The 27,206-nt window shown below is 33.4% G+C and overlaps 1 protein-coding gene across 3 annotated transcripts in view; it reads left to right on the top strand.

Moving 5' to 3' along the window:
- LOC143047933 (protein kinase C-binding protein NELL1-like) overlaps window positions 1–27,206 on the top strand; it is a 112,336-nt gene that overhangs the window by 71,405 nt on the left and 13,725 nt on the right. For all 3 annotated transcript variants that reach the window (XM_076221290.1, XM_076221289.1, XM_076221291.1), the window contains 3 exons: window positions 8,462–8,587; window positions 12,613–12,708; window positions 18,993–19,133. In XM_076221290.1, coding sequence (XP_076077405.1) covers window positions 8,462–8,587; window positions 12,613–12,708; window positions 18,993–19,133 — 363 coding nt within the window. The remainder of the gene's footprint in view (window positions 1–8,461; window positions 8,588–12,612; window positions 12,709–18,992; window positions 19,134–27,206) is intronic.

Below are 27,206 nucleotides of genomic sequence, written 5' to 3'. Positions count from 1 at the left end.
ATGTTTTTATGTGGAAAGATGGTCCCTCCTATCACCAGTTTATTACAAAGACAGAGATCGATAGCACGTTCACCATTCTCATTTTTCATCCCGCAAACATGCCTGCCCATCACATATTCAGCATCAGTGTTGTCGGATCCTACTTTAGCATTAAGGTCTCCCATTATTACCAGCATGTCGTGTTGAGGTACTTTGGAAATGGCAGTCTGTAGCTGTTCATAAAAATCATCCTTAGTCTCATCTTCAGCATCATTTGTTGGTGCGTAACACTGTATGATAGAAAGTTTACAGTAGTTGGAGTTAAATCTTTCACTGATTGGTTCCCATTCTAGTAGTGATTTTGCCTTTTCTTTGCATATAATTATTGCTACACCATTAATATGTTTGTCAATGTTTCCAGAGTGTAGGATGATGTTTCCACTATTTGTTCTGGTCTTTCCTGAGCCAGTCCAACGACATTCGCTCACACCAAGAATGTCTAACCTGTAGTGCTGCATTTCCTTGATGACCTGTGCAGTCTTTGATGTTTCATACATGGTTCGAACATTCCAGGCTCCTATATGTATGTGTGCTTTAGGTCCTAGAAGACTCATGTTCATTTTCCTAGTTTCTACAATAGGGCTTTCACTAGGAGAAGTCATTCCGCTAAGGTTTGAGTCCCCCGTTGAACCTATAACAGAGGGTAATCTAATTTCATTTGTTGTGGTTTCTGTAACTGTAGTTGTTTTTACAGGATGGGGGAGTTAACCCCATGCCCAACACTCCAACCTGGAGGGCCAGGGAATTTGTAGTCAAGGTTTCCATCCTCTAGAAGGGCTGCTGTCCTGAGCTTATGAATCCATTCTATCCAGGTTTGTTTTCGAAGTTTACCTTCTCCTAGATGAGTTGCCTTACTGGGCTACGACTCTCATCTAACCGTCTATTCACCCATAGCTGGGACAAGGTTGATGAGTGCTAGGGCATCTACACACTGCATCTCTAGGGCCCTTGCTGCTCCGAGATCTCCTGCAGTTTAGCCTGAGGTGCTAGACCCCAGTTTATTTGCACTGTCGCGGGGAGGCACTGCAGGAGTCTTGGTAGTGTAGAGGCTATGTACTGGCAGGAAAGACTTACACACTCGGCTTTCTTTTCACACAGCAAGTATGCTAGCCAGCGGTAGTTAACAAATCAATGAAATGTAACCACACTTGACGCATATCACTACCCTGTGGCATAAACCACTAGCGCACTAATGGATCATTGCAGAGGTTAATTCATTTGTTCACACTGCTATATACATTTTCTTTGTTGAGCCAGTATATTTATAGTATCAGCATAAAAATGTTTCTTAATTCATTGACATTTACCCTACCTGTTGATTACATTTGTTATTTGTTGTAAGTCTAAACTGGGGTATATAGATTTATATCTGGCCATTATATATTTTTCAGAGCAGGAGATTTAAGGGGGCAGGGCGGATCAAGGTCCCAGACGCCCTGTGAAAATAATGCTAAATCATGCATTCTGAACATTGCTGGACTCTTTCAGACATTGAAATGCAATTAATTTTTAGCAATTTTTTGACAATATTCTGGTCTCAAAGCAAAAACATAGATTTATTGTAATTTAAGAATTTAAGACTTTTAGGTTTAATGGACAACATTAAAAGACCGATATGAAGGATAAAGCAAAAATCATAATTCTCATAATCGTTAATACCGGATCTGTCTGTCTGTTCTTGTCTTGTATTGTGCTTAAACTTTGGTGATTTTTGTATGACTAGATTTAAATATAGTGACAGTGCAGTACTGATTATACTTTAAGTACTAGTACTGCTTAAGTCGACACTGGGACCATCTTGACCCTGTTTTACGGTATTAATGATTCTTTTATTGTTGAAGACCCTCCAGCAACTTTGACCATTGATCATAAGTATTTTTTCTATGCATTGACTTTGTGTGCGATTAGGTTTTGTGCACATTAACTCAATATTCCTTTATTTTCTGCTAAAGCATCTGAACATGACTTGATGCAAGTTTAACCCTTCAATGTAAAAGATCATATGGCAATACATTATTGTTTTTTTTTCAAACTATTTGATACCGGGAAATTGGTGACCTTACTTTAATTTAAACCATGTCAGCTATCTAGTTTAAAAAAAAAAAAAGCCAGGTTTTTATTCTTTGATATCAAGTTCAACTCTTAATGCAGAAATGACCATTTTTGTCTGTCTTGTAGCATCGTATATATTTTTAAAATATTTTCTCGCACAATATCTGGACATCAGTGGGCATGCAACATTGCAAAACCACACGTTTACAAATGAAAATCAACACTCAGACTAGTCATTAAGTAGGACAATAAATAAACAAAAGACAAACCCCAGACACAGAAGTACAAACAATAGACCATCAACTCTGAAAACTAAAAGTAAAATAGAAACATGGATCACGAAAAACATGCAGGGGCAACACCAGAGAGTGAAGAGAACTTGCTTCTTGCTAGACACTTTCTGTGAAAACAATTTGATATTAAAACAATCTTTTGTTTCATTTTTTTTTTTTTTTTAAATTTCTAATATGAGGCATTTGCCTCATTTGCCTCAATGTAGTTACCCCCTGGGGTGGGGGAGGGGCAGGGTGATTATATAGGGAATCACTGAGACATTACTGGAGAGTGCCCCCTCTTAGGCAGTCAATGAAAGATTCTGGATCTGCCACTGTTTTTAGATACACAGCTACATCTAATTAGAATAAGGAAGTTAAATCTGATACCTAGTCTTGTATGAAGCGTCCCACACTCTCTGCACTTGAAAGAACCCGTTCAACAACAATTTTATTAGTCTGTATTTGGCCTTTTGGGAGGCTAAAATTTTAACTTATATTTAAAAAAAACTATACTTCCAATGGCTAACAAAATTCCAATCCAGTTCACCCAATTTTTAGAACCTACATTTTGAATCAACTTAGTATTATTTATTCTCATCCTGAATATGCATGAAATATTTGCCACTGGATATTATAAAGCTACACAAATTAAATTTCTTGAGGATTACTGTCAAGTTTATGAACCCCAAGGATATTATGAATATGTTTTTCAGATAAAATATCTGTTCCGTCAACCACCTGTTCAGCGTTACATTAATGCAAACCTTTCAATGACTGTAAACCAAAGCCACGGAAAGTGAAAACAAAACAGTAAATTCTGTACTCAGACTTCATAGCAAATTACAATGCAGGTTGGAGATTAGTTAATAGACAAAATGCAAAACCACATGAAAGAAATTACCAACTTTCTGAATTGCTTTTTTGCTGCGATAATAGGTTTCATATGATTCTAATTTTAGTCTTAATTGTTCCTTAGTAATTGGCCTTATCAACAAATTATATAATATTTGTATTTGAATTATCTTGTTTCCTTTGATCTTTTTTCACCTGATTTTCACCTTTAACAGGTACATAAAAAATAGTCTACCTTGTTTTTTATGTACCTTTACTGACATCTGTCTTTGATGTTAAGCAATCATGGGAATTGATTTACCAGTATTAGATGGATTAACTGAAGGATATTAGTTAATGAATTTGAGTAATCAGTGTTAAATAGATGAAAGTGTATGCCAGAATTCACTGTTACATAGCTGCAGAATGGGTTGACAGATATAAAGCCTAGAGGTATAGGGGGAGGGTTGAAGCCTAGAGTTATAGGGGGAGAGTTGAAGCCTAGAGGTATAGGGGGAGGGTTGAAGCCTAGAGGTATAGGGGGAGGGTTGAAGCCTAGAGGTATAGGGGGAGGGTTGAAGCCTAGAGGTATAGGGGGAGGGTTGAAGCCTAGAGGTATAGGGGGAGGGTTGAAGCCTAGAGGTATAGGGGGAGGGTTGAAGCCTAGAGGTATAGGGGGAGGGTTGAAGCCTAGAGTTATAGGGAGAGAGTTGAAGCCTAGAGGTATAGGGAGAGAGTTGAAGCCTAGAGGTATAGGGGGAGGGTTGAAGCCTAGAGGTATAGGGGGAGGGTTGAAGCCTAGAGGTATAGAGGGAGGGTTTGAAGCCTAGAGGTATAGGGGGAGGGTTGAAGCCTAGAGTTATAGGGGGAGGGTTGAAGCCTAGAGTTATAGGGGGAGGGTTGAAGCCTAGAGTTATAGGGGGAGGGTTGAAGCCTAGAGGTATAGGGGGAGGGTTGAAGCCTAGAGGTATAGGGGGAGGGTTTGAAGCCTAGAGGTATAGGGGGAGGGTTGAAGCCTAGAGTTATAGGGGGAGGGTTGAAGCCTAGAGTTATAGGGGGAGGGTTGAAGCCTAGAGTTATAGGGGGAGGGTTGAAGCCTAGAGGTATAGGGGGAGGGTTGAAGCCTAGAGTTATAGGGAGAGAGTTGAAGCCTAGAGGTATAGGGAGAGAGTTGAAGCCTAGAGGTATAGGGGGAGGGTTGAAGCCTAGAGGTATAGGGGGAGGGTTGAAGCCTAGAGTTATAGGGAGAGAGTTGAAGCCTAGAGGTATAGGGAGAGAGTTGAAGCCTAGAGGTATAGGGGGAGGGTTGAAGCCTAGAGGTATAGGGGGAGGGTTGAAGCCTAGAGTTATAGGGAGAGAGTTGAAGCCTAGAGGTATAGGGAGAGAGTTGAAGCCTAGAGGTATAGGGGGAGGGTTGAAGCCTAGAGGTATAGGGGGAGGGTTGAAGCCTAGAGGTATAGGGGGAGAGTTGAAGCCTAGAGGTATAGGGGGAGGGTTGAAGCCTAGAGGTATAGGGGGAGGGTTGAAGCCTAGAGTTATAGGGAGAGAGTTGAAGCCTAGAGGTATAGGGAGAGAGTTGAAGCCTAGAGGTATAGGGGGAGAGTTGAGATCTCAGAAATCATGTTTAACCCCACTGCATTTTTCTGCCGGTCCCAAATCAGGAGCCTGACTGGCCTTTGTTAGTCTTGTATGTTTTTTAATTTAAGTTCATTTATATGTTGTGGAGTGTGACATCCATTTTCACTGAGTTAGTACACAGTTTTATTTAGAGCCACCTGAGGACCACCTCTGTGTGCTGCATTTTCTCACTGCGTTGAAGACCCATTTGTGGCCTTCGGCTGTTGTCTGCTCTTTGGTTGGGTTGTTGTCTCTTTGACATATTCCCATTTCCATTCTCAATTTTATGTGTATTCTATTCCAACATAATATCCATTGACAAATACTTAATGGGTTTATTACGATGTCTTTAAGAAAACAATAACATAGCTTCCTTGTGAAGTTGGATACAATTATAAAAGATATTTGCAAAGTTTTGAATAATTATAGTCATAAAATTTGGAATTTTGTAGACCGTCCATTGTATGCCATCTTTTTGATGATTGTTGCGATTACATTGACATTGTTTAAAAATCTGTGTTGGATCCCCAAAGAAATTACACTTTGTGATAACATTACCATTCTATACTTTTTGTCTTCATTTGATGTATAAAAAGTTCTGCTTAATTGCAAATATTCACTCAAAAGTAGATGCAAAAAGGGAGATAAGAAGGAGGAAATAGTAGAGTTGTCTCCCATCATTCCACATTATAATTTTTTCCTTTGATTTTTAAAAAGGAATATTTAGTCATAGCTTTTACTTACATTATAGTATTTGAAGTTGCTGATATATCATATTTCTCTGATTACGTAGGCAACATAAAATTCTATTATATTTGATTTTAATGGTAGACCCTTTAAATTTAACAAATAACAATTTGAAAACACTTTTATTTTTTTTAAATGATTTTGACATAAGTTTCCTACTCTACCCTCTTTTAATATCAAATTTAATAGTCTATTAATTCCTTAACAGAATAGTTCAATTTTACTTCTTTTGTGTTTACGTAATATTTTTAGCAGTTATAAGAATTTTCAAAAATTTTATTTCAAGAGTTTGTTTTAGCAGACACTTGCAAAAGTGGTTTGTAACAGTACTAATCCACAATTTCTAGTGTTTAGTTACTCTTATGAGAATTTAGTTAAGACCAGTCAAGGTACATAACAAAAAATGTTCATGAGTCCGTAACATTGGTAGAATATAAAAGTTGAACATTTTGTGGAGTCAATAATTTGATTTTTGATACTCCATGTATAATTTTCTCTCATTTCATGCCTATGAACTTTATAGGACATAAAAATTAAAATTAGAATACAGTCCCATGTTTTATTAGAAGGATGAATGGACTGACGTTAAATCACATCTTCAAAAAAGTTGTAGCTGGTAATTTTTATACCTTAATCTTGACAAATATATCATTTATTGAGGAGAAAAATAATACGAAATAGTAGTTTGATATTTCCAAATTCATCCTACTTCATATAAGAAGGATAATATTAATTTGACATGGCCTACTACTTATTTTATATCATTAAAGACCTTGGCAATAATTGTGTGTACTTTGAGTGTAATTGTTTTGTAGGATACCTACCATTCAGAACTCATTCATCAACCACGTCACAGAAATTTAATTTATTGCACAGTCAATTGTTCACTAAGCTGTAACCCCCTAAACTGTTTTCCACTTCTGATTTTCTGAATGACGCAAGTATGTTCTCTTCTAAGAGTCTTTCTGTATATTCTGGGTGGCTGATGTGTTTTTGCTTGTCTTTTCTCAATAAGGGTTAGATAAGACTTTAAAATGAGATGATTTTACCTTGAAATACATTGAGAATATCTTTTTTCCTACATAAAATATTGATTCCTAGTGGGCATGAACTTCTTACATAATTTATATTTATATCGAAGTAAAATAGGTAGCAATGGTTTTCTGGAAGTTGATAATAATGTTGTAAAAAAGCTTGGTGTGTTTTTTGTAAGAGGTGCACTTTTAATCGAAAAGTTTTTAAGGAGATCTTGAAATATTTCAGGACCTGTTGCATAATTCAAATTCAGGATATCATGAAATAATTTAGGACCTCTAATAATACAAATTTAGGATATCCTTAATAATTACAAGTTCTCTATGATTCAATATCAAGATGTACTGAAATATTCAGAACCTCCGCTTCATAAAGCAATAATTCCTCATTGTACAGCCTTCAACAATAAGAAAAACCTGAACCCTATAGTCAGTTATAAAAGGCTCTGACATGAAAAGGTATGAAACAATTCAAACAGGTAAACCTGTATGGCCTGATTTATGACAAAATATTAAACGAAATAAACAGATAGCAACCACTGATAACCCCTTAAATACAGGCTTCTGACTTGGGACAGGCAAATAAAGGACGTGTTGGAGCTATGAAAATAATTAATAAAAAGGCTAGTAATATGCCTAGAATACACTACTCAGAAAGGGTTTTTGTCTCGCTTGACAGAGTCAAAAAGCAAGACATAGGTATGCTGTTTCCGCCGGTGGCGTTAACAATGTATTAGTTTGTGATTAGGTCTAGTCTTTGGTGAACCACTATAGTGGTAGGTCAAAGATATTTGGTATGCAGTTGTATAGCACATCTCATTGTCATGGAGATAATTTGGCCCCGCCCCCTCAGTTACGGTCTATTGACTTTGAAATTTTGCTTATTTTTCAAGTATTATATAGTTTGTGATTAGGTCAGTTTTTGAGGAACCACTAGTGGTAAGTTTATGATAATTGGTATGCAGTTGTATAAGCATTGGCACATCACATTTCCATGGAGATTATTTGGCCCCACCCCCTCTGTCATGGTCTTTTGACTTTGAAATTTTTGCTTAGTTTCCATGCATTAGTTTGTGATTAGGTCAGTTTATTGAAAACCACTAGTGGTAGATCAATGATATTTGGTATGCAATTGTTTAAGCATTGGTATATCTTATTTCCATGGAGATTATTTGGTCCTGCCTGGCCCTCTGTCATGGTCTATTGACTTTAAAATTTTGCTTAGTTTACATGTATTAGTTTGTGATTAGGTTTGTTTAAAGGGAACTACTTATGATATTATACAATGGTATTTAGTATGCAGTTGTATTAGCATTGGCACATCTCATTTCCATTTAGAATTTTTAGCCATGTACCTTCAGTCATGATTCATTGACTTCTTTAATTTCAACATTTGCATTATCTAAATTACAAAAAAGCAAGACATCTCTCTGTGATAACAGTTTATGTTGTTGTACTAGCTGATAAAGCATTCAACAATGTGGTAGTGCTATGAAGTAAATGCAACATGGAGATCCTAATGAATTAAGAATTCTACATTCAAGGCTGTGCACTCCAGGAATATGGACAGTCATATTCCTTTGGTCCTGCCTACAGTGTATATAGATATAAGAAGATGTGGTATGAGTGCCAATGAGACAACTTTCCATCCAAGTCACAATTTATAAGGTCAAACCATTATAGGTCAAAGTACAGTCTTCAACACAGAGCCTTGGCTCACACCGAACAGCAAGCTATAATGAGAATTTGTTCATTATGTCCATGTTGGATTTTAAGAATGTTGTAGGCTACATGTCAGGCTTGTGTTTTCAATAAACTCTATCTAGTGTATGATTTTATTAAAATGTATTTCAATGTATATTTCAGACCCACATGATGTTTGTTTAACTGGAGACCATGATTGTCATGAAAATGCTGTCTGCCACAGTACATATACTAGCTACAGTTGTCAATGTAAAAAGGGATATTCTGGTGATGGATATGATTGTCAATGTAAGTTACTGCAACTTAGTTTAACATTGAGTTCAACTATCTCATTACGTTACTGTTTGTTTACATTTGTAGTGTTTATCATGGTAAGCTACTGTCTGTTTACATTGAGTTTGATTGTCAAGGTAAAATACTGCCTGTTTACCTTGTATTTGATTATGAAGGTTAGTTACTGTTTGTTTATATTCATTTTTTATTGTCAAGGTAAGTTACTGTGTTTATATTGTGTTTGAGTGTCAAGGTAAGTTACTGTCTGTTTACAATAAGTTTGATTGTAAAGGTTAGTTATTGCATGTTTACAATAAGTTTCATTGTAAAGGTTAGTAACTGCCTGTTTACATGAAGTTTTGTTATCAAGGTAAGTTACTGTCTGTTTATAATAAGTTTGATTGTCAAGGTATTTTACTGTCTGTTTACATTTGTAGTGTTTATCAAGGTAAGTCACTGCCTTTTTACATTCAGTTTGATTGTCAAGGTAAGTTACTGCCTGTATACATTGAGTGTGAGTATCAAGGTAAGTTACTGGTTGTTTACAGTGAGTTTGATTGTCAAGGTATTAAGTTACTGTCTGTTTAAATTGAGTTTGATTGTCAAGGTAAGTTACTGTCTGTTTAAATTGAGTTTGATTGTCAAGGTAAGTTACTGTGTTTACATTGGGATTGATTGTCAAGGTATTAAGTTACTGTCTGTTAACATTGAGTTTGATTGTCAAGGTAAGTTACTGTATGCCTACATTGAGTTTGATTGTCAAGGTAAGTTACTGTCTGTTTAAATTGAGTTTGATTGTCAAGGTAAGTTACTGTCTGTTTACACTGAGTTTGATTGTCAATGTAAGTTACTGCCTGTTTACATTGAGTTTGATTGTCAAGGTAAGTTACTGTCTGTTTACATTGGGTTTGACTGTCAATGTAAGTTACTGCCTGTTTACCCTCAGTTTGATTTTCAAGGTAAGTTACTGCCTGTTTAAATTGAGTTTGATTGTCAAGGTAAGTTGCTGTCTGTTTACATTGGGTTTGATTGTCAAGGTAAATTACTGTCAGTTTACATTGAGTTTATAACTTTTTTCAGGCCCATATTCATGATGTCTCTGAGGAGAATTGTTTGATTTTCATACTGAATTGGAACTTTTGATTTAGTGATCTTTTCTATTACTAGTTTTGTTTTCAAATGTTTTATTTCACCTTTAAACACCTGACTACAAGGAAGAAGATGTAACATGTTTAACCCGTCCACATTATTTATGTATGTGCCTGTCCCAAGTCAGGAGCCTGTAATTCAGTGGTTGTCGTTTGTTTATGTGTTACATACTTGTTTTTCGTTCATTTTTATACGACCGCAAAAATTGAAAATTTTTTGGTTGTATATTGGTATTATGTTGGCGTTGTCGTCGTTGTTGTCCAAAAACATTTGGTTTTTCGCACTATAACTTTAGTATAAGTAAATAGAAATCTATGAAATTAAAACACAAGGTTAATGACCATAAAAGGAAGGTTGGGATTGATTTTGGGAATTTTTGTCCCAGCAGTTTACGAATTAGGGGCCAAAAAGGGCCCAAATAAGCATTTTTCTTGGTTTTCGCTCAATAACTTTTGTATAAGTGAACAGAAATCTATGAAATTTAAACATAAGGTTTATGACCACAAAAGGAAGGTTGGGACTGATTTTGGGAGTTTTAGTCCCTATAGTTTAGGAATTAGGGGCCAAAAAAGGTCCCAAATAAGCATTTTTCTTGGTTTTTGCACAATAACTTTAGTATAAGTAAATAGAAATCTATAAAATTTTAACACTAGATTTATGACCACAAAAGGAACGTTGGGATTGATTTTGGGAGTTTTGGTCCCAACAGTTTAGGAATTAGGGGCCAAAAAGGTCCAAAATTAAAAAAATGAATTATTGGGGTTCTTTGATATGCCAACCGTTTATTTAGATTCTTAATTTTTGGTCCTGTTTTCAAATTGGTCTACATTAAGGTCCAAAGGGTCCAAAATTAAACTTAATTTGATTGTTACAAAAAATGAATTCTTGGGGTTCTTCGATATGCTGAATCTAAACATGTACTTAAATTTTGCCCCAACTGTTCAGGGTTCGACCTCTGCGGTCATGTAAAGCTGTGCCCTGCGGAGCATCTGGTTTATATGAAAAAGGCCATAAGTTTTCTCGTTTGAATTGTTTTACATTGTCATATCAGGGCCTTTTGTAGCTGACTATGCGGTATAGGCTTTTCACATTGTTGAAGGCCGTACGGTGACCTATAGTTGTTAAGGTCTGTGTCATTTTGGTCTCTTGTGTACAGTTGTCTCATTGGCAATCATACCACATTTTCTTTTTTATATATGTAAATGAGGCAGCAATCCTATGACAAAACAAAAAGACATGTTGGATGTTTACAGCCTGTGCAAGTAAAAAATAGTTAGGCAAGAACTTGTGTGTAAATGAGATAAAATCTTGAAAAGGTTTTAAATCTTGGAACACCAATAAACAGACAAGTTATTTCATGGGGTAATTATTTAAGTAAAATTGTGGATTTTATCTTATAAGGTTTATTTCAGATATTCATAATATTTCTTTAACAGTAATTTGATATATTTCAAATTTATTGATATTCTGTCAAAAGATCATGAATTTAATTTCTTTGATCTAGAAATCTAATGCACTATGGTATTGCTCTGTCAGAGGAAAAAAGTCAATTTTCACTATCAGAAGATCTAAAGATGTATATTACAAATTGTCTGTCCATTTGACAGAATTGATGCTGATTTGAACTTTGATTACACATTAGCAGTGGGAAATGGACATTCCATATCTTTGTGTCAATCTTAATGAGTAAGGAGAAGAAAATGTAGCTTTAATGTTATAATTATCCTGGACAGAAATTATACAGACCATCATAAAATTTCTATTGTAGCTCTGAAATAGAATAGACTTCCTAAATGGTCTTAGATAAATTAGACTTTTCAAATTGTTAAGCATCTAGCAGCTTAAAGGAAAACTGTTGTAATTGTATTATAAACAGATCTATACAGTGTATATATGTTACAGGTACAAGTGCACAACTTAAGCTCACCTGTCACAAAGGCCAGTGTGAGCTTTTGCAATTACTTGGCATCAACAAAACATTGGAACCATTATTACTTTAAGGGCATACGATACAGTTTTGATTCCGTATTTACAGTTTGATGAAAATTTCTATATAGGCTATTTTTTGCCTGATTAAATCAAATATGTAATAAAAAATATACCTTCATGTGCTACTTTTTGAGTTAAATGAGGTCGAAATTTTGTATATTTGCTCGAAATTCGGATTTGTGGCCGTATTTTCTCTTTCGAAAGAAAGACATAACTTTTTTGTTTTAAAAGATAAACACAAATTGTTTTTTTGTTAAATAACTTGTAATTTCTGTATTTTATAAGTATCCTAATTATGTATGCATTTTTTATTCAGAAATAACTCATATTTATCAAATGGTCATGAATTGAGAAAAAAACGTAATTTTTTGCTGTATATTTATCAAAATTAAAAAAATTACGCTATTTACAGTATTATAAAATTTGGTCCACATAATCTCCCTGCAAAATGAAACAAAATGTCGTTTTAAAAAATAGGAGTCCATGCACTCGTTTTCAAATTAAATCAGTTTGAATGATAAAAATCAGTCAAAAATGCATCTTTTCCTGATATGTCATAGTTTGACGTTTCGAAAATAACATTTTACGTTAGCAACGTCATAACCTCCTCTGTAACTGTAACGTATGCCCTTAATGAAACTGTTCATGCGACATTACAAAAATCAATGAAAAAACACTAAAAAAAAATTAATAATTTTACTAACACAATGGAGGTATGCTGGTTTTTTAAAAGTTTTTTCTAAAAATTTTTGTTGAATAAATGATATTTCACATTTATTATCTGAAAACTCTACAACAAATGGAAGTTTTTAACGACCTTGATTGGCTATACAGCTCTTGCAAGGTCAGTGAAACTGAAAACTCTGAGGTGTTCAACCTTATATTGTTCCTCCATTTTTCAGCTGTTTGTCCAGGTGGTTGTTTGAATGGTGGAAAGTGTGTTTCCCCAAATGTCTGTGAGTGTCGCCATGGATACATCGGTATAAATTGTGAGCTAGGTAAGTGTTGCTTAATGATAAAATCAACATTATTTCAGGTAACCAAGCTTTAGTATCACCATGGATATATTTGCATCAATTGTGGTCTGCATAATTGTTGCTCATTGTTACATTGCTATTAATTTTTAGCAAAAAGGTGTTACCATGGCTAAATTGGTATTGCAAAGTGTCTTTAAAATTTGAATGCACCCCATTCAATAATTTGGGTAAACTTTGGATTTGATAGATAACCAAATACGATACTATAGAAACAGACAGATAATAACACATCTAAATATCAACAGCTAATGATATATATTCAAATTCAGAAAAATCCTCTATAATCATCCAGTTGGTATAAATTTGAAAGCAGTACTTGCAAAGAAAAATAGATACATATACATTTGAATTCAAAGTTTGTAATCATTAAGAATTTCATGTAAATAGCAGTGTTTCCTTAATATTGTAATACCTGCCAATTCTGTATAAAGATTATTTTTAATAAGGAGTTGTCATGGAATAGAAGTTCCTTTATAATATAAGTTCCAAAAGGAAAAAGTATTCTGGAATATTATTTCCACTGGAATAAATATTACAGTATATGTTCCTAACGGAATAAATGATATAGAATATTTGTTCCAACAGGAACAGATATTATGACATTGTTTATAACACAGTTTCTGGTGGAACATCTGTTAGGTGGAACAAATATACTTTGACAGAGCATTCCAATGAAAAAAGGTAACCAAAAAACATCTTGAATGTACTGAGGTTTTTTTAGCATCAGAAAGACTTTTGGGCTAAATCTTAAATATTTTACACTTTAGTCAAATTTATTCAACACCAATATAAGATAATATTTCTATTTGCAGTAAAAAAACATTTAAAGCTGTTCATACTTATTCTGATAAACCAGAAAATAGAAAAATTGGAATACACTGACCCTTGCATATGCACATTGGACAATAATCTCTAAATATCAAGAAAGGATCAAAAACATATCAAAATCACAGCACTTTATTGCTGTTCCTCATCTTACGACTTTAAAACAAATTTTAAGTGATTTCACTATTGGTAAACTGATATTTGATCTGTACTAGTAAATGATCAGTTCCTATGAACTGTTTATCACATAACTTGATTCAGATCAATCAAACTCTCCATTAAGTAAGTAAACAAGGTCATATTTGAGCTAAACATTTTTCATTTCAATAATAATACCAATATATAAAAGTCATTCCCATTGAATTATATATCAGACATTCACTGCATTTAATCTGTAAAAGGAATAAATAAAATTGAATTGATGATGGAATTACATAACCATTTAAGACAGTTCTCTAGACTTTAATTTGCTATTTCATCAAATATTATGTAAGTTTGGTAATAAGAATTATCTGTCATATTGCATGTACTTCCTAAGAACTATGAGTCATGTTAAACTTTCTATACTTACAAACTGTTTCCTTATAAGGATATAAGTTGCAGCTGATTTTTTTTTTGTCAAGCATGCAGTGAATAAATGGAATGTGGCTGACATAAGAATTTTATGTTGGCTGCTGCAACAGTATTTGCATTTTGCATACATCTTAATTTCATGCTATATGCAGATGCTTTATGGTCTGAAATTTTTTTCTGGCATATGACATTAATTTAAGTCCACTAAAACAGTTTCACCTAGATATGTTATGTTCATTTTTATCATTTTGCAAAACTGGTTGTAGAATTTAAGACATTTGAATGCTAATCACAGGGGTGCTATGGCCCCTTCTTAAGCTTTTTGTTTTAAGTTTCATATTTCATCAGGTATATGTCTAATATGGTCTGAATCTTATACTGGATGGTTCATTGATCAATGTTAAGTTTTCAGATACTACAGGTAATAGAAAAAGGTCAAATATAAGTGTTAATAGAATGGCCTTGAACTTATTGGTTATGACCAGTTAATGATACCTGTAGAAAGACCTTAACCTTCAAGATTTTCGATATAGAATAAAAAAAGAACCATACCAATTAATCACAGGCATTTCAGAATGTGCACTCCTAATATTAATATCTTGATACATTAATTCTATTTATAGATTTTACCTAAGAGTGTCTTGGAAATAAGTGTCTCTTTACACCCACCATTGTTAAAGCACTGAGACAACTACTTATATTTATTGCTAATGTATAAAAGATCAAAAGAATTGGATAAAGAGATGATAATTACATTATACTTCAACAATTCTAATGCATATTGATGCATATAAAAGAGACAGTTTTAATGGATATGAAAAATCTTTTTTCCTAATCTCAGCATACTACATCACTAACTGTGTCAAGAAATCCTGATTAAGTATAGGAGTATAACTAGAAAGTTAGAACTATTTCCATTTTACTGATTTAGGTATCTGACCACCAATTAAAGATCCCTATCTGTTCAACCAAATTTTGCAATTTTCACAGCTTTCTAAATATTTTACCTTAAGTTTAACTTCATAGAAACCAGGTATATCCTGAATTGTACATGTATCAGCTTTCTACATGTCAATTTTCATCATACGTTTAAAATCATATAAGAAAGAAGAAGTCTCCTGAATAGAGGTACACTAAAATTAGCACCTGGGTTTCTTGAAATCTTAAATTAGTATACTATGGAGTGCATTTATCCTCATTTATCCTCATTTTTTAATGCAAACTCGTAGACAGGTAAATTTTGGCTCAAAATGGTCTTAATATATTTCTATTTCACCAAAAGTTTCATTTCTGCCAATTTGTTGGTTAGTTTAAGTTAACAATGACATCAAATGCACTATTTTTTGTCCGAGTAGGCCTACTTTCACATACATTCTAAATTGGAGGGAGTAATTGGTGGTCTGACACCTAAAGTATAACAAGAAAGTTAAGACCTATTTCCATTTTACTGATTTAGTATAACAAGAAAGTTAAGACCTATTTCCATTTTACTGATTTAGTACAATGTATAACAAGAAAGTTAAGACTTATTTCCATTTTACAGGTAAAATCTTTAAGATACTAGAGATTGTCAAGAAGTTTGATGCTCGTCTAGTTGCATCAGAGAAATGTTTTAAGCCTACCAGTAATAGCTTTCAAATATTGGTAACATTTTATCCTGATAATGACCATAGGGTGGAGTAACGGGTTAAATAATTGCAAAAAGACTTTTTCACCAATACGTATTAAACTGAAAATAACTTACTAAGGATACCATACATGCTGTCCATGGTTCTGAACTGCTGCTGTATATTATCAAATCATTATTTTATTCAAGAACATGGTTGTCAATATATCTGATCCTGAATTTGTGACAGCCAAACAGGATAAAGCACTGATGAATTTGTTTTTGATAGACAATAATACCATTCATGAAAATAGTATGTATGGAACTAATATACAATGTATGTTGATGCCATTAACATGTTCTGTGATGATTTGTATCTATAACTAAAGTATCAATCAGTACACATCCAACATCCTCTGGATTTAGTGTAAAGACATCATTACCAGTATTGATGACGATAGAAGTTTTTAATGACCTTAGCTGGTTTATACAACCCTTGCACAGTCGACAAGTACCAGTATGCCATGATTTACATGTTTATATTTTTTTTCCTTTAAAACATCCTATCTGCTTTGCTCTGTTCTATTTAAATATAATTTACACCATTTACTAATGTAATAGATAATCACATAATCAAATTATGACTACCACAAGTACCCATTTCAATATTTTGAGAAACAAAGAAATGTAGAAAAAATCATACAAGCTTAAGAGTGTAAAGTATTACATTGTCTTATTGGCAATCATACCACATCTCTTTTGTATTTAGAGTGTCAAGTTTAGATATGTCTAGCCAGCATCATAAACGTCTAATTTTGTCATCCTTATTCTAATGCTCTTATACCTTGACTCTTTCATGAAGACAAGAGCCACTTCTACAGAGGAACACTTGTGAATGTGCACTAAAGAGGTTTCATTTATATTCTTGGTTCTAATTGATACACTTTGTTCAGAATATCACGTATTGGTATTTTTATCTTAATGACTTATGAATGAAGGGATCTTAGACATCAAAGTTCTTCTGATACAGCTTCGTTGCTTATGATGCATTTTACCTTTCATACATTGAAGCTTAAACTGACCTATACATTTCCAGAAACCACAAAGTCTTTTCTTTTTTTTTTATGATTTTGATGGCATATGTCATATGACTTTGAAGAAAAATACTCTAAGATATATATCATTGAAATAAAAATGTGCATAGGAATAAGTCATTTTTCTTTTGCATAATTTTCAATAAAAAGTAAAACAATTGCCTGTTGATGATTTTAAATGCATTCTAAACATTTATAAATATATTTCACAAATTTTTAAATGAGTGTGTCTCTGGGAATATAGATGTTACATGTTTTATTGTTTCTGTAATCAGATGCAGTTCAAACATACAAATTCATAAACAAAATGTTGTCCAAGTTATGTAAACATTTGTATGAGTTTTCTATGCATCCACTTAAGAACCCAAATTGCAACAACTCTTAGAGGGGTTTGTAGGTGGCCTACTGCGAGGCAAAATTTCTGTCTCTATCCAATATATCCTTATTTTCAAGTGGCAGTCCAAATTTCCCCCCAACCATCATCCTAGAAAGCCTCTATTACAAGTATTTATTGTTAACTTGCTCTTGTCCAGAACATGAATGAAATATTTGCCACTGGACTTTAAGCGATCAGCAATCAGTCAGCAATCCACCATTACCCTACTCCTTTGAAATACCTAAAATTCAAAAGAGCAACAACAATGTCTTGTTCTGTAAGTTTCTATCTTTCTTAGGTATTGTTCAGTCTATAGTTTTGCCTTTTAGTTTGTAATCTTTTTTGGTTTTCTGTTGTTAGTTTCCTCTACCAATAAATAACGAACCGTTACAAAATCTGTTGTTAGTTCCCTCTACCAATAAATAACGAACCGTTACAAAATCTGTTGTTAGTTCCCTCTACCAATAAATAACGAACCGTTACAAAATCTGTTGTTAGTTCCCTCTACCAATAAATAACGAACCGTTACAAAATCTGTTGTTAGTTCCCTCTACCAATAAATAACGAACCGTTACAAAATCTGTTGTTAGTTCCCTCTACCAATAAATAACGAACCGTTACAAAATCTGATTCCTAGTATGACAGCACTTGATGTCCTTCATGATGAGTCATAATTGTAAACATCCATTATTCCATATTTGATGAAATATTTACTATAGATAAGTCTGATATGATTTGTAGCCGACTGCCTTACAAATAATAATTATATTGGCTAGGGAGAAAATCGTCCAGACACTCTTGCAGAATGTTTGTCTACAAGACAAGAATAAAATCAATCATTTCCACAAAATTCTGTCAAATCTTAGACTTCTGTTATTTTGCAATCAAATTTTGTATGAATCATCAGGTATTTTTTGTTGTTTTTGGAACTAAATTTTGTTAGCCATTTTAAGAGTGAGTCAGAATAACCTTTCCTTGACCTTGAGTTTATGTCAATATATCACTTGTAATTTACTTAGTATCTGCATAATAATATCTTGCAATGTTACCCCTGGGTAATGATCCAGTAAGATTTGACAGATTATAGTCTTTATACTTCCTGGAAGCTACGGCATGAAGTGCAACAGTTTTAATTCCAGTCTGGATTAGGAATTAATTCCTATCCCATGCAACAAAGCAGAATAAACTTTAAAAAAAAAGATTTTAATTCTGATGTGATACATTAACTTTAAGTTTGTTTTAAATATTTGAAAAAACCTAATTGTTTCTTTAATTGCGAATTCAAATTCTTATGCTGTATGGTGTAAAAATGTGTTCCTCTATTTCAGATTTATGTCCATTGTTTATTTTGAAGTCATTGGCTATATATATCTATTGGTATAACGGGAGTGACTTATTAAATCTCATGTTAAAGTGCAATTGTCCTTTGAAATATTTTGTTTGTTCTTTTATTTTGAATTTCAAAGCTACCTTAATTTACAACAGAAAGTTTCATTAAGGTGCCACATACATGACTGTTAAAAAATGGTTATAGCTTGAAAATCACAAAGTCTGAAATTATCAGTTAAATTCTTGCAGGAGTGATTTCCCTATAGTGACAATTATTACCAATTAAATTAATTGGGTTGTTGCCGAATACATTTACAATATAGTTAACAGACAGAAATAATATAATGAAATATGTTTTATTTACTGTATGGGAATATTAATATCACCATATAAATTGTTTAGAATTATTTTTTACTGTTTAATATCCATAATTTCTTTTCAGACATTGATGAATGTGCCATTGGTATATCTAAATGTACAGTGAATAGTGTGTGTATCAATACTCCAGGCTGGTACCAGTGTGATTGTCTAGAAGGTTACCATAGTACCTGGCCAGATAATAACTTTGGCAGTCTATGTTTGGGTATGTTAATATAAAAATAAGATGTAACCATAGCAACTGGTTAGATAATATCAATCCGGGTATTTTGTAAATGAAGGTTTGTAACATAAGGTAAAGCAACTGGAATAAGTTTTGGAGTCTTTTCTTGATATTGTACCCTGTGAATGTGTAGCAGGGGACATAGAATTACCAGGTGTCTGTCCAGTTGTCCATAGATTTGTATCATAGATTTAATTCAGCAAAGTCTTTGACACTTTCCAAAATCAGTTCTGATCAAATATTCGTTTTACTAGTTATGTCCCTTGGAACAATTTAAAACCTATCATATATCCTTGACCTCATTTTCATGGTTTATTGGTCAATGTTTTATTGTCCTGGTTAAGTCTGTTTCATAGATAGTAGAAACAATAGGTAAACTATATTAGATTCATAGAATGATTGTAGGGTTTACTTGCATACCTGACATGTATCATCTGACCTTGACCTCATGATTCATTAGTCTATGTATGTCTATTAAGTTTTTCTAATGGTTTGATCAGTTTATTTGATACTGTAAGCAAAAGGTCAGCGATATTGGGTGACAGGAATAATTGTAAGGTGTACATTTCTGTCTTGAATGGTTTATGACCTTGACCTTATTGTCATGGATCATTGATAATGTTAAGAATATGTGATACTTGTAGTAAAACCTTTATCTTTTAAGACTTTCAACATTAAATCAATCATGTTCCATAAAGCAGGCCATTTCAGCATGTACACTCTTGTTCTATAAATCCATAGACTTGATGATATTTATTGTAATGTTCAAGGACAAAATTTGTTTTAATTCTCTCTTAAAAGTATTCTCTTGTCATGGGAACTTAAGATGAAGAGTGATTAGCAATGCAAATGGTGCTCTAAAGAAACTATTCATTTTTTTTCCAATCAAGTCACATAATATACTGTATTTGAAGAAGATATTAATACTAATGTCAAGACATTCTGTAAGCAAGATAGATGACATCAGGGTTAATGTTACAAATAGACCTTGATACCGATTCTTATATAACGGTCAATTGATCAAGACTAATTGTCTGGTCTTTGCTTGACCAAATTTATACATCTAGGGTTGGAAAATATGGGTTTCATGGTTTTGTGCTGATTTGCAAGTTTATTGAATTGGTTTACTAATACAATGAATGACATCTGTCTTTTTGGATGTCTGAGTTACCGTACAATCTAAGGGCATACATACAGTTTTGATTCCACAGTTATTTTTTTACAAAACTTTGCATGCATACCATTTTACACCTAGTTAATTCAATTATGTAATAAAAAAATGTTCATTCATGTGCTTCTTTTAGAGATAAATGGGTCAAATTTTATTATATTGACTAATCTGTTTCATCTGTGGCAATGCATGCTTATTCCCACTTTTGTATACAATTGTTTGCTGTATTTTGTTCTGCAGATTATTGATTAGCATCCCATCTTTTACAAGCTTATTTAATTTTTACTATTACCAGGCTAGAATATTTAAAAATTGTCCCCCCCCCACCCTCAGCCCCCAGAAAATCAAATAGTTGTCCCCTTAACTGATTTTTAAAATCATAGCCAAACTTTGAAGGGTAATAATGCCTCATTGGAGATTAAAACATTTTTTTCATTAAGCCATAGGTCATGGAGATAACAATAGCAGCAAGAAGGAAATGAAATTTTGTAAAACATTTGGTCTTATTAACATTTATGGACAACTGTATTTTGTTTGACCTGACAAATGATTTTTGTTTATTTGAGATGTTGGACTGCTGTCTCTTTGCAGATCATCCTTTATTCATATACAAAAATCACACCAAATCTTTTTTTACATGGAATTCAATTATTATATAAACTGCACTTCCTCGGTATGAATATCATTACTAATATGTGGGAGGGTTGCTTTCTCTATTACTTCTTAGCATTAATATATTAATGTAATTGAAACGATTAAGATTTTTTGTAAATTTGCCATTTTACTAAATTAACTGTCATTTGATGACTTTATAACCTATGAAAAAGATAAATTACTAACAGAAAAAGTAATTTTGTTAATTTGCAGTATTTCATGAACTGAATACCATGAATCGCCAAGAATAACGCACTGTGCATGCAACTAGGCCTTTGTAACCACAACTCCTGGCTGAGACTCTTAAAAAAAAAATAAGAATACACATTACAACAAAGAACACATGGTTAAGATGGTCTAGCTTAGTACAACCATAGGACCGTAAAATAACATCTGTCTAAAGAGTATGTATTAGAACTAAATAGACAATAAAAAAACCTGCCCAGTAAAATTCTATAAATTGTGAATTAAGTCAATAAAATGCTCATTTGGACAGAAACCGAACATCCTTATTTTAATTTCTACAGTTTTGATTTTAAAATTATTAATTTCTTGTTAGTTTCAAAGCATTAAAACAGAATATAATTTGAATAAAATCTTACTGATTTGTTAATATGTTTGGAGGACATTATATGCAGGCAAGTGTAACTTTACTGCTGAACTATTTTTATACGACCGCAAAAATTTTAATTTTTTGGTCATATATTGCTATCACGTTGGCGTCGTCGTCGTCCGAATACTTTTAGTTTTCGCACTCTAACTTTAGTAAAAGTGAATAGAAATCAATGAAATTTTAACACAAGGTTTATGACCACAAAAGGAAGGTTGGGATTGATTTTGGGAGTTTTGGTCCCAACATTTTAGGAATTAGGGGCCAAAAAGGGCCCAAATAAGCATTTTCTTGGTTTTCACACTATAACTTTAGTTTAAGTGAATAGAAATCTATGAAATTTTGACACAAGGTTTATGACCACAAAAGGAAGGTTGGGATTGATTTTGGGGGTTTTGGTTCCAACAGTTTAGGAATTAAGGGCCAAAAAAGGGCCCAAATAAGCATTATTCTTGGTTTTTGCACAATAACTTTAGTATAAGTAAATAGAAATCAATGAAATTTTAGCACAAGGTTTATGACCACAAAAGGAAGGTTGGGATTGATTTTTGGAGTTGAGGTCACAACAGTTTATGAATTAGGGGCCAAAAAGGGGCCCAAATAAGCATTTTTTTTTGGTTTTTGCACCATAATTTTAGTATAAGTAAATAGAAATCTATGAAATTTAAACACAAGGTTTATGACCATAAAAGGAAGGTTGGGGTTTGATTTTGGGAGTTTTGGTCCTTACAGTTTAGGAATAAGGGGCCCAAAGGGTCCAAAATTGAACTTTGTGTGATTTCATCAAAAATTGAATAATTGGGGTTCTTTGATATGCCGAATCTAACTATGTATGTAGATTCTTAATTTTTGGTCCCGTTTTCAAATTGGTCTACATTAAGGTCCAAAGGGTCCAAAATTAAACTTAGTTTGATTTTAACAAAAATTGAATCCTTGGGGTTCTTTGATATGCTGAATTTAAAAATGTACTTAGATTTTTAATTATTGGCCTAGTTTTCAAGTTGGTCCAAATGGGGGTCCAAAATTAAACTTTGTTTGATTTCATCAAAAATTGAATAAATGGGTTCTTTGATATGCCAAATCTAACTGTGTATGTAGATTCTTAATTTTTGGTCCAGTTTTCAAATTGGTCTACATTAAGGTCCAAAGGGTCCAAAATTAAACTAAGTTTGATTTTAACAAAAATTAAATTCTTGGGCTTATTTGATATGCTTTATCTAAATATGTACTTTGATTTTTGATTATGGGCCCAGTTTTCAAGTTGGTCCAAATCAGGATTCCATATCAAGTATTGTGCAATAGCAAGAAATTTTCAATTGCACAGTATTGCACAATAGCAAGAAATATCTAATTGCACAATATTGTGCAATAGCAATTAATTTTCAATTGGAGTTATCTTTCTTTGTATAGAATAGTAGTTGATAATATATGTTGGAAATTTGCCAGACATGACTATGATGTCATTTTCTATTTTTATTTGCCAATAACTTTATGTAAATAACTTCATTGGAAATTTGCCAATATAAAATGTTGCTGATGAAGCTGTTTTTTCTTATCTTATCTAAAATGTTTTTAGATAATGTATGTTGGACATTTGCCAGACATGACTATGATGTCATTTTCTATTTTTATTTGCCAATAACTTTATGTAAATAACTTCATTGGAAATTTGCCAATATAAAATGTTGCTGATGAAGTTTTTTTTATTGTTTTATACAATAAACAATGTATATTCACTTTTACTACCAACCAATCTTTACCATTCAGTGATAACAAGCACTTTATTTTACATTTTAATATTTTATGATGTATTTAAAAGAGTAGTTATTGTTGCAAACTCCATTAGAAATTTGAATTGATATCAGTTTTGGAAAAAGGGAAACGGGGATGTGAAAAAAAGGGGGGGGGGGGGTTTAAATTTTTCTCATTTCAGATTTCATAAATAAAAAGAAAATTTCTTCAAACATTTTTTTGAGAGGATTAATATTCAACAGCATAGTGAATTGCTCAAAGGCAAAAAAAAACTTTTAAGTTCATTAGACCACATTCATTCTGTGTCAGAAACCTATGCTGTGTCAACTATTTAATTTTAGATTTAAAAAGTTTGAAGAAGAAATCTTTAATTGATTTGTAAAATCTTGACATTTGTTTTGTGTAAAAAAAAAACATGTAATGTCAAAAATTTGATCACAATCCAAATTCAGAGCTGTATCACGCTTGAATGTTTTGTCCATACTTGCCCCAACTGTTCAGGGTTCGACCTCTGCGGTCGTATAAAGCTGCGCCCTGCGGAGCACCTGGTTATTTAAATATATTTACAAAAGATTATCTTGATGAGTAACATTTGAAAAGACCTTTCATGTAATTTTAAAAATCTAAAAAGGTGATGGAAGAAAATTTCTATAAATTTAGAAATTTTTGACTATGTCATTCCAGAGTTATGGTACTTTAACTATTTGAAATAAGGCAATTTTTCACATATAAAGCATTAAGTCATGTCTGTCTATATTGATTCCCTCAAAACTTTACATTATTGCTGGGAGTGATAAATCACAGTTTTCTTTTAATTTTTAAATTTTTGGCTTTGTCATTCCAGAGTAGCTGTACTTTGACCATTTGAAGTAATTTGATCCAGGGGGTTGGGGGTCCCGGGGGTTGGAACCCCCCATTTTTGTGGATGATCAATGCATTTGAATGGGTAGGTGGAACCACCACCACCCTTTTGTCCTGGGTTAGAACCCCCCCCCCCCCCCCCCCCTTTTTAGCTCACCTGGCCCGAAGGGCCAAGTGAGCTTTTCCCATCACTTGGCGTCCGGCGTCGTTAACTTTTACAAAAATCTTCTCCTCTGAAACTACTGGGCCAAATTAAACCAAACTTGGCCACAATCATCATTGGGGTATCTAGTTTAAAAAATGTGTGGCGTGACCCGGCCAACCAATCAAGATGGCCGCCATGGCTAAAAATAGAACATAGGGGTAAAATGCAGTTTTTGGCTTATAACTCAAAAACCAAAGCATTTAGAGCAAATCTGACATGGAGTTAAATTGTTTATCAGGTCAAGATCTTTCTGTCTACAAATTTTCAGATGAATCCGACAACCCGTTGTTGGGTTGCTGCCCCTGAATTGGTAATTTTACGATTTTTTGCTGTTTTTGGTTATTATCTTGAATATTATTATAGATAGAGATAAACTGTAAACAGCAATAATGTTCAGCAAAGTTAGATTTACAAATAGGTCAACAGGACCAAAATGGTCAGTTGACCTCTTTAGGAGTTATTGACCTTTATAGTCAATTTTTAACCATTTTTCGTAAATCTTAGAAATCTTTTACAAAAATCTTCTCCTCTGAAACTACTGGGCCAAATTAATCCAAACTTGGCCACAATCATCTTTGGGGTATCTAGTTTAAAAAATATGTAGCGTGACCCGGCCAACCAACCAAGATGGCCGCCATGGCTAAAAATAGAACATAGGGGTAAAATGCAGTTTTTGGCTTATAACTCAAAAACCAAAGCATTTAGAGCAAATCTGACACGGTTAAAAGTGTTTATCAGGTCAAGATCTATCTGTCCTGAAATTTTCAGATGAATCGGACAAACTGTTGTTGGGTTGCTGCCCCTGAATTGGTATTTTTAAGGAAATTTTGCTGTTTTTGGTTATTATCTTGAATATTATTACAGATAGAGATAAACTGTAAACAGCAATAATGTTCAGCAAAGTAAGATTTACAAATACGTCAACACAAACGAAATGGTCAGTTGACCCCTTTAGGAGTTATTGCCCTTTATAGTCAAATTTTAACCATTTTTTCGTAAATCTTAGTAATCTTTTACAAAAATCTTCTCCTCTGAAACTACTGGGCCAAATTAAACCAAACTTGGCCACAATCATCATTGTTGTATCTAGTTTAAAAAATGTGTGGCGTGACCCGGCCAACCAACCAAGATGGCCACCATGGCTAAAAATAGAACATAGGGGTAAAATGCAGTTTTTGGCTTATAACTCAAAAACCAAAGCATTTAGAGCAAATTTGACATGGGGTAAAATTGTTTATCAGGTCAAGATCTTTCTGCCCTCGAATTTTCAGATGAATCCGACAACCTGTTGTTTGGTTGCTGCCCCTGAATTGGTAATTTTAGGGAATTTTTGCTGTTTTTGGTTATTATCTTGAATATTATTATAGATAGAGATAAACTGTAAACAGCAATAATGTTCAGCAAAGTTAGATTTACAAATAGGTCAACAGGACCAAAATGGTCAGTTGACCTCTTTAGGAGTTATTGACCTTTATAGTCAATTTTTAACCATTTTTCGTAAATCTTAGAAATCTTTTACAAAAATCTTCTCCTCTGAAACTACTGGGCCAAATTAATCCAAACTTGGCCACAATCATCTTTGGGGTATCTAGTTTAAAAAATATGTAGCGTGACCCGGCCAACCAACCAAGATGGCCGCCATGGCTAAAAATAGAACATAGGGGTAAAATGCAGTTTTTGGCTTATAACTCAAAAACCAAAGCATTTAGAGCAAATCTGACACGGTTAAAAGTGTTTATCAGGTCAAGATCTATCTGTCCTGAAATTTTCAGATGAATCGGACAAACTGTTGTTGGGTTGCTGCCCCTGAATTGGTATTTTTAAGGAAATTTTGCTGTTTTTGGTTATTATCTTGAATATTATTACAGATAGAGATAAACTGTAAACAGCAATAATGTTCAGCAAAGTAAGATTTACAAATACGTCAACACAAACGAAATGGTCAGTTGACCCCTTTAGGAGTTATTGCCCTTTATAGTCAAATTTTAACCATTTTTTCGTAAATCTTAGTAATCTTTTACAAAAATCTTCTCCTCTGAAACTACTGGGCCAAATTAAACCAAACTTGGCCACAATCATCATTGTTGTATCTAGTTTAAAAAATGTGTGGCGTGACCCGGCCAACCAACCAAGATGGCCACCATGGCTAAAAATAGAACATAGGGGTAAAATGCAGTTTTTGGCTTATAACTCAAAAACCAAAGCATTTAGAGCAAATTTGACATGGGGTAAAATTGTTTATCAGGTCAAGATCTTTCTGCCCTCGAATTTTCAGATGAATCCGACAACCTGTTGTTTGGTTGCTGCCCCTGAATTGGTAATTTTAGGGAATTTTTGCTGTTTTTGGTTATTATCTTGAATATTATTATAGATAGAGATAAACTGTAAACAGCAATAATGTTCAGCAAAGTTAGATTTACAAATAAGTCAACATGACCAAAATGGTCAGTTGACCCCTTTAGGAGTTATTGACCTTTATAGTCAATTTTTAACCATTTTTCGTAAATCTTAGAAATCTTTTACAAAAATCTTCTCCTATGAAACTACTGGGCCAAATTAATCCAAACTTGGCCACAATCATCTTTGGGGTATCTAATTGAAAAAAATGTGTCCGGTGACCCGTCCATCCAACCAAAATGGCTGACACGGCTAAAAATAAAACATAGGGGTAAAATGCAGTTTTTGGCTTATAACTCAAAAACCGAAGCATTTAGAGCAAATCTGACAGGGTTAAATTGTCTATCAGGTCAAGATCTATCTGCCCTGATATTTTCAGACAAAACAGACACCCTGTTGTTGGGT

This window comes from Mytilus galloprovincialis, chromosome 10 (assembly GCF_965363235.1).
Source record: "Mytilus galloprovincialis chromosome 10, xbMytGall1.hap1.1, whole genome shotgun sequence".
NCBI lineage: Eukaryota > Metazoa > Mollusca > Bivalvia > Mytilida > Mytilidae > Mytilus > Mytilus galloprovincialis.
The sequence above is the reverse complement of the archived record's forward strand: the minus strand, read 5'-3'. Positions and strand labels throughout refer to the sequence as shown.